At 42.7% G+C, this 12,408-nt stretch overlaps 1 protein-coding gene across 5 annotated transcripts in view; it reads right to left on the reverse strand.

Moving 5' to 3' along the window:
* Nucleotides 1-12,408, reverse strand: part of ABCC11 (ATP binding cassette subfamily C member 11) — a 74,528-nt gene that overhangs the window by 49,032 nt on the left and 13,088 nt on the right. For all 5 annotated transcript variants that reach the window (XM_040497947.1, XM_040497948.1, XM_040497945.1 and 2 more), the window contains exons 4-6: nucleotides 10,366-10,524; nucleotides 5,847-5,994; nucleotides 3,439-3,672 (exon numbers count right to left, since the gene is read on the reverse strand). In XM_040497947.1, coding sequence (XP_040353881.1) covers nucleotides 3,439-3,672; nucleotides 5,847-5,994; nucleotides 10,366-10,524 — 541 coding nt within the window. The remainder of the gene's footprint in view (nucleotides 1-3,438; nucleotides 3,673-5,846; nucleotides 5,995-10,365; nucleotides 10,525-12,408) is intronic.

Here is a 12,408-nt window from a genome sequence, read left to right on the forward strand (position 1 = left end):
TTGGAGCAAACTGGTCAGAGTTTATGTCCCAGATCTGTCATTTACTAGCTGTGGAGCCAAAGACACATTACCCAGTCTCTCTAAGCCTTGTTGCCTATCAGTAAAATGGGGATAATAATACAACCTGCTCCATAGCATTGATGTGACAACTGATGAGATAGTGCATATAAAACACTTAATTTTGGCATATTGAAAATGCTATATTAATGCTATATTAAATCATTACCTTGTATACCTTGGACTAATACAATGTTATGTGTCAGTTGTATCTCAATAAAAATGGGGAAAAAAGAAAGTGCCACAATTCTAAGTAAGCATCACTGAAAGAGAATGAGGAAGATCTATATGTGTGAACATGGAAAGCTAAGACATAATGAGGAGGGAAGAAAAGCTACAAAACAACACAAACAATGTAGTGCCCCTGACACAAAAACTCACCCAAGGGGCACCTGGGTGCCTCAGTCCGTTAAGCATCTGACTCTTGATCTTGGCTCAGGTCATGATCTCACAGTTCGTGATTTGGAGCCCTGCGTTGGGCTCTTCACTGACCGTATGGAACATGCTTGGGACTCTCTCTCCCTCTCTCTCTGCCCCTCCCCCACTCATGCACTCATTCTCTCTCTCTCTCTCTCTCTCTCTCTCTCTCTCTCTCTCTCTCTCAAAATAAATAAATGAACTTAAAAAAAAAACTCACCCAAAAAATTGTATCATACATTTTCTATTGGTAAAACCAAGTGGCAGAACCCTGTGTAAAATATAGTATTCTTTATATAAAAAGGACACACACAGGGGCGCCTACATGGCTCAGTCAGTTGAACATCCAACTCTTGATCTGGGCTCAGGTTTGTGAATTCAAGTCCCACATCAGGCTCTGTGCTGATGGTGCAGAGCCTGCTTGGAATTCTCCCCCTCTCTCTGCCTCTCCCCTGCTTGTGTAATCACGCTCTCTCTCACTCTCTCTCGCTCTCTCAAAATACATAAATAAATAAACTTAAAACACACACACCCAAGATACAGTATGTTTTCCATGGGTAACTTGCATGTGTACCTAAATGCACTTTAAAAAGTCTAGAAGGACACAAGCCAAATTGATAATGGTGGTCACCTCCAGGCGTAAGGGAAGTGACTGGGCCCAGGGAGTCATCTATTCTATTTTGTGCCCAAGGAGAACATAGGCAGGTGTTTTTTAAATTATTTTTAAAGTAAAATTTATGGAAACAACTCTAGGATTCCTCAGGTGAGCAGATACATCCATCTCCACTTCTGAGTGGGCTGTCTTGTCTTATGTTCTGTGAGGCTGTTTGGGGAAATCAGCCTTGCACACAGCAGGTGCTCAGAACAGAGGCACATGGAAAAGGAAAGAGAGCTGGCCTCAATGTGGAAGGTCTCCTTGGCAAGGCAGGTAGGTGCCCTGGTTCAGAGCCTGGATCCTGCAGCCAGGCTCTGCTGCTTACCAATCACGTGACCTTGCACAAGTTTCCTACTCCCTCCTTGCCTCAGTTTCTACCTCTGTGACAATGGGAACAATAACAGAAACTATCACATAAGAGTGTTGTCAGAGGACTGACTGAGCTAATGAGGTAAAGCCCTGGGGTCAACGTCTGGCTTAGTGGAAGTTAGCAATTACTATGATGAGTCTCCCAAGATCAGTAGGGAGAAGGACTGCCATGGATTTCAACTTCAGTCAAATGCAGGACAACAGGGAGCCCCCATGCTCAAGGCCTAACAGAAATTAGTAATACAATCTAACACTTCTAAAACACTGTCCCCTTCCTACATGCTTTGTATGTACTAACTCATTTAATCGTATGAGACAACAATCCTGTAAGGCGGGTCTTATTATTATTCTACAGCTTCAGAGAGACTGCATGGAACCTTGCCTAAGGTTCCAAGACTAAAAAAATGGTGAAGAATAATGGTAACAATGATAACAAATACCTTATGTTTGCTATTGAGTTTAGAAAAAGATCCACCTGGCAGTGGTCAATTTAGCAGACATTGTTTTGGACATCTGTCCTGTGTAATTCAAACATTGGCATTTTGAGGGATAGAGCAGTGAATCTGAAAGGGTTTATGTCTTTGAAGGGGGCTCATATGGGGCAGCCAGATTTGTGCTTGGTGGGAGTAGACAGTGGGGTTTAGCAATTTTGTCGTGAAGGAGAGGACAGCTTAATGGGGCTTTGAAGGATGAATGGGATTATAGAAGGGCAGGGGTGATGTGAAAAACGTTGCCTGGAGGTAGAAATGCCTGGTGTGTTTGAGAACTGTAGGTTAAGCCAGGCCTGGCCAAAGGGAAGAAACCAACCTGGGGATGGAGGAGTGGAGACAAAAGTAGGTGAGGTTGGACAGTTGCTGATGCCAGATGGTAAAGGGAAGAAGTCAAAGAAGCACTGCCTGTTCCAAAAATTCAAATGTTTCTTCGTTTTCCTTTTTTTTTTTTAAGTGGGCTTCACACCCAGTGCGGAGCCCAACGTGGGGTTTGAACTCACGACCCTGAAATCAAGACCCGAGATCAAGAGTCAAAAGCTTAACTGACGGAGCCACCGAGGTGTCCCATCAAATGTCTGTTTGAATATAAAAGCAATCCATGCTCCTCGAGGCAACCGTAAGCAACTGAAAAATAGGGAACATGAAATTAATATATAAAGTTCCAATACTCCCATGACTGAGGGTCATAAGTTGGAGCATCTTTTTCTAATCTCTGTTGTTTGTTTGTTTGTTTGTTAGGAGAGCAAGAGCAGGGAACTGGTAACCAGGCAGCTCTAAGTACTCCTCTTTCACAGACAAGAATTAACACGCTGAGAGATAATCTACAATCACTCCTCCCTTGGTTTCCCTGAGCATGTCCCTCCCTTACCCTCCTCCCCAGGCTGGGTGAGGGGATACACTTTCCAGTGTGCTTAAACTGAGGATTGGTGTCTTTCTGTTCACTGCTGTATCCTCAGGGCCTAGAACAGAGTAGACCTCAGTAACTATGGGTTCAATAAATCTCTTTCAAGTCCTCTAAATGGAAGTGGCATCCCCCTGGGTTACCGTTGACCTGTTCTTGTCTCCAGAGGTAATTCTTGGTGATTATCGACACTCATCCTAGGAATTATTTCTTTTCTCTTTATTCCTCATTTTCTTTTCGTTTATTTATTTTTGGGACAGAGAGAGACAGAGCATGAACGGGGGAGGAGCAGAGAGAGAGGGAGACACAGAATCGGAAACAGGCTCCAGGCTCTGAGCCATCAGCCTAGAGCCTGATGCGGGGCTCGAACTCACGGACCGCGAGATCGTGACCTGGCTGAAGTCGGACGCTTAACCGACTGCGCCACCCAGGCGCCCCTATTCCTCATTTTCTAACTCCTTTTCCTCCCTCTCCCCGCCCCCAGAGCAGGGATGTCTGGAGGAAGGCTAGGCAAGCATGGTCTCCAGTATCCAGTCCCAGACACTCACCTCTCCTGTGGTGACGTGTGTTAGAGACTTAAATTGCATTAGTTTCTGAAAGGCAAAGGAGAAAACAGCAGAACGAAACCTGATGCCTGTGCGCTGGTTGAAGACCCAGCAGGAACACAGACACAGGGACTTCATGCACTCAATGAGAAAGAGGGCAAAGCAGAGGCCTACTCCATAGGCAATACTCCCCGACTGCTTTTCAGAATATTCCAGGATCTTTGGTATAACCAGCATCTAGAAGGAAACAGGAGTTTGAATTATTCAGACTTCTCCATCCTTTCAGGCATAATAAACATGGGCTGTGTGTGAGGTCCTCAGGTCAAGACTGGGAGCTTATTAAATGACCCAAACTGTGGCACCTGGGTAGCTCAGTCAGTTAAGCATCTGACTTCAGTTCAGGCCATGATCTTGCAGTTCGTGAGTTTGAATCCTGCATTGGGCTCCTGTGCTGACAACTCAGAGCCTAGAGCCTGCTTCAGATTCTGGGTCTCCCTCTTTCTCTCTGCTCCTCCCCTGCTGTGCTCTCTTGGTATCTCTCTCTCTCTCTCTCTCTCTCTCTCTCTCTCTCTCTCTCTCTCTCTCAAAAATAAAATAAAATAAAAACTTTTAAAAATGATCAAAACTAACTGAAACATAACCTTGCTCTCAAGCTCACAGTCCCTTTGGAGGAGACAGGAGTTGAACAGACCCAAATCTGAATCCTGGCTCTGCCACCTCATAGCTTGGTCTGACAGGAAACAGAACACACACCCAAAAGGGGTAACTCAGGAGCTGATGAAGTGACTATTTATGAAGGTGTGGGCAGAATTTGGGAAATCCAACAAGGAATGGCAGAACACGTGAAGCTAGTGACAGCAGGGAACTGTTACCTTCCAGACCTGGAGGGACAGGGTAGAGTTAGGTCACTGGAATCCAGAAGGAGAAAGTCATACAGAAAGGGCTCCTCCCAGAAGTCTGGTCCCCAACCTCCAGTGTCAGGGAAGGAGGCAGTCAGAGAAATAAATATCCTGCCTTCACTTTCTCCTTCCCTGCAGTCTCCTATTGTAGTCTTCCATTGGTCCAACCCAACCAGAAGCCAGAGGGCAGGGGGACCCCATTAATGTGATCCATACAGGCCATGCATTAGGGGCACAGGGCAGCATGGGCAATGGTGGAAGATGGAGCTAGAGGGACAAATGAAGAATATCCAGCACACTGTCACCTAGTCATATATCTCTGTGTGTCATCAGCTGTTGTTCCTTCCTGACCTACATCCGTTCTCCTCTTAGCTGGTAATAGCACTCCCGTTTTCATCTGGAAAGACTTGCACCTGTCCCATGGCATGCAGTCCAGGCCAGATTCTCAAAGAGCCCTATGCTCTGCTGGCTAACTGGTGAGCATGTGACCCCAGCTGGGACAATGGGACTTACTCTCTGCACTTACAATCTTGGCCTGAAGACCTGGAGGACAGGAAATAAAGCTAGTTCATCCCAACCATGGTACATTGGTCCTCCATTAGTTCCTGCCACTTACATTCCCAGAGCTGCTCAGCCATTTCTCAAAGCAGCTAGCTCATACTGAGTCAGGCTGTGTTCTAAATGCTTTATATATTTATCTCATTTAAATTCACCCTGAGAGGCAGGTAATGTTATGCCATCCAATTTATACATGGAGGTTTCCATGAGGTCAACCACTAAGAGTGTCTTGGGGTTCCTTGAAGAAACTAAGACACAGAGAAGATAAACACATTACCTAAAGTCACCCAGCAATTAAGTGGCAGGGCCAAGGTTCGAACCCAAGCGATGGCTGCAGAACTCACACTCCTGGGTGCCTGGGTGGCTCAGTCGGTTAAACTTTGGCTCAAGTCAAGGTCTCATGGTATTCATGAGTTCTAGCCCCACATCAGGCTCTCTGCTGTCAATGCAGAGCCCACTTCAGATCCTCTGTCTCCCTCTCTCTCTGCCCCTCCCCAGCTTGCATGCATGTGCACTCTCTCCCTCTCTCAAAAATAAACATTAAAACAAACAAACAAAAAGAATTCACATTCCTAACTACTAGCTCTTCTGCCTCCAAAAGTTCTTTATCTTCTGAGTAGCAGTTGAGAGGCAAACTGTCCCCAACTCCTGGTGTGGACTTGAAATTGCCAATTTCTTTTTTTTTTTCCCTTTTATGTTTATTTATTTTGGAGAGAGACAGAGACAAAGTGTGAGCAGGGGAAGGGCAGAGAGAGAGGGGAACACAGAATCCGAAGTAGGCTCCTGGCTCTGAGCTGTCAGCACAGAGCCAGACACGGGGCTCAAACTCACAAACCATGAGATCATGACCCGAGCTGAAGTCGGGCGCTTAACCAACTGAGCCACCCAGGCACCCCTAACGTGCTAATTTCTAAAGCCTGGAGTCCCCCAAACCTCATGAAGTCAGCCACTTACCGGCCCTAGCACGCTCATGGCAGAGAAGCAGCAACACAGAAATACATCCAAAATAGCCCTTGTTCTTTGAAACCTCATCATCACTCGGAGCACTGAAGCTTTTTCAATCCCATGCTTTGAGACTTCTTCTTCCCAAAGGAGGCAGAGCCTTGAAAAGAGGAAAAGTGAACCAAGTGAAGTTTCTTTGCATATGTCACCCACATGTCATATGTCTTGCAAGCCTGCGAGCTTTGTTACAGAAGTTTTCAAACCTCACAAAAGTAGAGAGGACATAGGGAATCTCCCTAAATACCCATTCCCATTTCAAGAATGATTGATATATGACATTAGTGTTTCCTCTCTCTTCCTGTTTGTCTTTTTTTTTTTTTTTTTTTTTGGCTGGAGAATTTCAAGCAAATCCCAGACATATCATTTCATCTACAAATGCTTCAGGATGTATCTGTTCCAGTAAGGCCTTTAAAAAACCCTACAGCGACCTTATAATAGTTATTAATTAATGATTATTAATTATTATAGCTATTAATTATTATATATGAATATATTAATTACATATATTAATAAAATTCCTTAATGGCATTTAATACACAGTCTTTTTCAAATTTCTCTAATTACATCAAAAACACATTTTTATAGTCAGTCTGCCTAAGATCCAAACAAGGTCCACACATTATATTAAATTATTTTTTTAAAAGTAGGCTCCACACCCAGCATGGAGCAAAACATGGAGCTTAAACTCACAACCTTGAAATCAAGACCTGAGGGGAGATCAAGAGTTAGATGCCTAACTGACTGAGCCACCCAGGCATTCCACACACATTGCATTTAAAAGACAAATCTGATAGATTTCTTGCATCTCATTTTAACCTGTAGCAGTTTTCCCTTCTCTGCACATTCTGCCATTTGTTTGTTGAAGAAATTGGGTCATTTATCCCATAGAATTTCCCACATTCTGGGTTTGACTGATTACATCCCTGTCTTGTCTAATATGACCTTCTATGCTCTGTGTCTATTAAATTCTTAGATCTAGAGGCTTAATGAAATTCAGAATTCAGGTCAGCTGACAAAAATATTTAATAGGTGATGTAGTGTACCTCTTTTGCATAACATTAGAAGACACAGGGTCAGCTGTCCCATTATTAGTAATGTTCAGGGTATCAGTGGATTAAGTTGTATCAGCCTGACTCATTCACTGCCATTCATTCCTCATCATTGATGACCATTGCCTAGATCCACTTCCATTAGTGCTGGCAAAATTGTGATTTCTAATTCTGGCATTCCTTCTGTATGTAGTAGTTTGAATTTTTCTATAAAAAATAACTTTATCTCACCAACTATTTTGTTATCCTGGAATACGTTTAGTTGAGGAAATAGCCTAAGACTTCGAATAACGTCACTCTTTTTTTTATACACAGATTAAGATTCATAAAACCCAAAACTATGACCTCCACTTATTTCAAAGCCCCCTAAAGGGTGACCCAATGTTGGACCACCTAATTGAAAGTGCCCTTAGGGGCACTTAGGTGGCTCACTCAGTTAAGTGTCTGACTTCTGCTCAGGTCATAATCTCATGATTCATAATTTCGAGCCCTGCATCAGGTTCTCTGTTGTCAGCATGGAGCCTGCTTCAGATCTTCAGTCCCCCTCTCTGTTTTCCTCTCCCCCCCCAAAAACTAAATAAACATTTTAATTAATTAATTAACTCAAGTTTAAGAGAAACTTAAAAAAAATAGATAAATAAATATAAAAATGTGCCCTTATTTTGCCAATCTGAGTGAATGATGTCTAGGCTGTTTGTGTGACACCAGCAACACAAGAACACCAAAAACATTTCTTTGGAGGAAAAAATTGAAAAGCAATGTTTCAAGAAAGCATCAAAGAAGTTATCATGACAGAAATTAAGAATTTTGTTGACTCTCTCATATTTCTCTTTTATTTTGTATTATATTTGATACAGGAGCTGGTGACTGGAAAATAGCCATTGTGGTGCTTACAGCTTCCAGAGTCTTAATGTGGCCCAGGATGCCTCCCACACATCCACAATCCAGCCTCTCAGCTGCAATCATCATGTTGGCACGTGCCCTTTTCCTTCCTGGCTCCTGCTCCATCATGTTCCACTCTCTGGAAGGCAATGACCACTGCCCATAGTGAGAACATCGAGGACTATGCCCAGGGGCTCCAGGACTACTTACAGAGCAGGAGCATGGAGAGCCAACTTTTGTGCTCAGGGCCTGAGAGCAGCACTGCTTATGCATGTTATGTCACTAAGGCTCTCATGGCAGGCAGTTCTAGTACTTTCTACCCTTCATTCCTATAGCCACGGACACTTGTGCCCAGACTAAAGCCAGAAGGAAACAAACATCATGAGAATTTTCCTGTCCTACCTTCCCTCACCTGCTATCAAAACTCTAGGCTGCTTTTTCCTCCCTGAATTTATAAAACAACTCTCCTATCCCATGCCCATCTGTGTGGGCCAGATAACTTGGGGGGTCTGGGCCCTAGGTAAGTAAAGCAAAAATGACACCCATATGTGTTAGAGGATTTCATTACTCATGGGCCAAACTTTGGGGCCACCTCCCTTCATTCCAGCTCTATCCCCACATGTAACCCAATCCACAGAGATAAAAAGCTCTGGAGTTTGTTCCACTTTGACTAAACAAATCCAAGTTTCCCCATAGCCTGCTCTCAACTCTCTTAGCAACTGTATCAATTTCTCACCATGATTACCAGATTCAAAAGACTTGGTTTCAGGGGCATCTGGGTGGTTTAGTCGGTTAAGCGTCCGACTCTGACTCAGGTAATGATCTCATGGTTCATGGGTCCAATCCCCGTGTCGGGCTCTATGCTGACAGCTCGGAGCCTGGAGTCTGCTTCCAATTCTGTGTCTCCCTCTCTCTCTGCCTCTCCCCCCCTCTCAAAAATAAACAAACATTAAGGTAAATTAAGAAAAAAATCTTCAAAAGACATGGTTTCAAACTTCACCTCCTCCATTCATTAACTATGATTCAAGGAACATAATTTTGCTTCTCTGAGTTTTCAGTTTCTTCAAGTGTAAATGGGGGAAATCGCATCTTTCCTATTTACTTCATAACCCTTTTGTAATGGTCATGGGAGGTGCTGGATGGGCAAATGAGAAATACAAATTGTGATAGTAATAATGAAGGTGATGGTGGTGACAATGGTGGCTCTGCTGCTGTGGCTGATGTGAGTGGTAGTGACGATTGATGGTTGGCAGTTTGTCAGCAAATCCTCACAGAAGTCAAAGTAGTTCTCCTGAAGGACTAGGGAAGATGTACCCCAGAACCCTGCTGGTTCAGTGGTAAACACAGAGAAAGAAGCCTCTGTAAAGGTGTGAATGCGTGGATAATTATTTAAAAAAAAAAAATCCCAAAGTGGAGTGATTTGTAAAAAAGTATTGGTGGACACTTTCATGTGAGTTATAGAACAAAAATGGCAGAATCAGTGAGCCCTAAGTGAATAGACATAGATCAGGAGATCTTGTGCTCATAATGGTCACAGAAGGACAAACAAACACTTTGGTTGTCTATTATGCACCAGGCATTTTTCCAGGTGCTTCATATTGAATTTACCATCTCTTTTGATTCTTACAACAATTCTGTGAAGGACCATGAGATAAATTTTATAATCCTTTATTTTACACATAAAGACACAGGGTCTTGGAAAGGGTAAATGACTTGCCTGACATCATAGCGGGTAGCCAGTGAGATTCTGATCAACATCTGGCATTATGCAAGAGGTTGGTGTTCCTTGAAGATTTTTTTTTTCTTTACTGAATAATTCCAAGAAGCAATGGGTCAAAGTTAAACCAGTTTCTGTTTTCTCAGTGACTTGAGTACATTAATTTGCTTTGTAAACAAATCTCTGAGACCTGGCAATAAGTATGCCACATTTCACAGACTCACTTGACCGCAGAATGCTCTCTTCTGGGAAGCTCTCCAGGGACTACCATTTCCTGGAGCACATTTGGATAATGTGATTCTCTACCTGGTGTCTCTCATGAAGTAGCTAGAGGTAGGAACATGAGTATAGAACATTTGAAGTCGTTTATTCGTTCCCCCCCCCTTTAATCCTCACATTACCTTGTGAAGTAGGTTGTGTAGGAACCTTAACCACACACCTAGTTAGTGATGACTTAAGGATTCGGAGAGACTGGTCACTAACCCAAAATTTAATGATGAGTGACATAGGTAAACATCTGATCCAGAAGAAAAAGCAAAAGGGACAATAGGCAGCAATTTCTAACTTTCTTGGGGTCTTGGGCCCTTAGGCAAATCAGGTAAAAGATGTGAATCCTTGCTCCAGACAAAGGTCTCCAGCCTATACATATAAAGTAAGTACCATTTCAGGGGGTTCATAAAGTATAGTGAGACCTCTTGCTAGAGTCAATATTCTTTGGTTGTCTGAAGACTGACCCTACCTGCTACTCTTAAGCATCCTTGGTCACCAATCCCACAAGACATGGTCTTTAACCAACCCAGTGGTTTGTCCAATAAGACTTTACCTTTTAGCATTTTTGTCTGAGGCATCATGGACCGACAGCTGGGGGATGGTGTTCTCATCTAAGCGTCTCTGCAAACCTAGGACCATGAGTGGGGTGAGCCATGACAACGTGAAGTAGGAGAAGAGGCCAGCATCATCCATGGGCTGAGGGGAAGGAAACCTAGCAGAGAGGTCACAGGTCATATAGTTGCCCATATGATAAGGGCTGTAAAGACATAAAATTAAGCCAAGGGCAAGATTTTGCAGGAATGAATTATATACTATGTAAAAAGCACAGTGTGGTCATCTGGATGTACAAAAAAAAAAAAAAAGCATTTTTTTTTTTATTACTCTATTATGTGTGATAGTTAAAAACCAGAAACAACAAGGGTGCCTGGGTGGTGCAGTTGGTTGAGCATCCAACTCCTGATCTCGGTTCAAGTCATGATCTCACAGTTTTTGAGTTTGAGCCCTGGCATAGAGCCTGCTTGGGATTCTGTTTCTCTTTTTCTCTGCCCACCCCTGCTGTGTGCACTCTCCCTCTCTCAAAATAAATAAATAAACTTAAAATAATTAAAAAAAAACAGAAACAACAAAAACACCTATTATTAGGGGAATGACTTAAAAAGAAAGAAAAGAAATAGGGTATACCCATATGTGGAAAACAATGCACAAGCGTCCACAAATAGAGTTGACCTATATGTAGAACATGAAATGAGCTCTGAGCATAGTAAGAAAGGAAAAAAAGGCCACTTGTGGGTCAAGAAATTTATCATATTTTTATGTACATTAAAAAAAGTAAAAAGTATTTTTACTTGCATAAAAAAACCAACTGGGTGGCTCAGTCAGTTAAGTGTCTGACTTCAGTTCAGGTCATGATCTCACGGTTTGTGAGTCTGAGCCCTGCATCAGGCTCTGTGCTACTAGCACAGAGCCTGCTCTGGATCCTCTGTCCCCCCCTCTCTCTCTGCTCCTGCCCCACTGACACGCACATGCTCACTCTCTCAAAAATAAATAAACATTAAAAAAGAAAAGGAAGGGGTAGCCTGGGTGTCTCAGTCACTTAAACATTTGAATCTTGATTTTGGCTCAGGTCATGATCTCAGGGTTTGTGGGATCAAGCCCCACATCAGGCTCTGCACTGACAGCACAGAGCCTGTTTGGGATTCTCTCTCTCCCTCTCTCTCTGCCCCTACCCAACATGCATGTGCTCTCTCTCTCTCTCTCTCAAAATAAATAAATAAACTTTAAAAAAGGAAGAAATGAGAGAAAGCAGACAAAACTATATATATAAAGTCAACCACTATTAACAATTGTATATACACATTTATATATTTATGTATATGCACATTTTACATACTTATGTATTATATGTACATGTGCATTTACATTTTTATATATACACATTTATATATGTATACATACATTTATTTCAAATTATTAATAGTGGTTGACTTTGACAAAGGGATTAGAATTGGTAAAGATAAAAGAAAAGAGATTCTCACTGTTTCATGTTTTCTATATTTTGCTTATGTAATTTTCACAAAAATAAAAAATGGAATAAAAAGTAAATAAACTAGAATGACAAGGTCATATTCCTGGAAATGATTCACAAATACAGAAATAATGATTCAACTAGGGTGTTGGGATTGTATATAATTTCTACTTCTTTTTTTCCAAAGTTGCCTTTAATGCTGTATGTTTCAATATGAAGAAAATTCAATAAAAAAAAAAAGACTTGGGGCTAGAGATGAGAATACAAAATGCCAAACGCACGGGATGCTTTTGTTTTGTTTTGGGCTACACCCTCTTCTTCACTCACTGGCCCTTCCCAGCCTCACCACCCACCAGCCCCGGAGGCTGTGCATTCTGGGCAAGGCTAGCCACACCTTTGTCTACATGCTGGAGAGAGAAGGGGCTAGGAAGGTGGGAGTCTGTACCAGGTATCACTAGATACGTGGGGCCATGTGTGATTGCAGAGAAAGGGCAAGAATCTATGAGCTGGTGCCACTATGCCCAAGGTCTGGTAGAAGCAGAATGTTTCTCTCAATGAGGCTGCCTGGGC

This window comes from Herpailurus yagouaroundi, unplaced genomic scaffold (assembly GCF_014898765.1).
Source record: "Herpailurus yagouaroundi ecotype Mexico unplaced genomic scaffold, PumYag 190, whole genome shotgun sequence".
In the NCBI taxonomy this organism is placed as follows: Eukaryota; Metazoa; Chordata; class Mammalia; order Carnivora; family Felidae; genus Herpailurus; species Herpailurus yagouaroundi.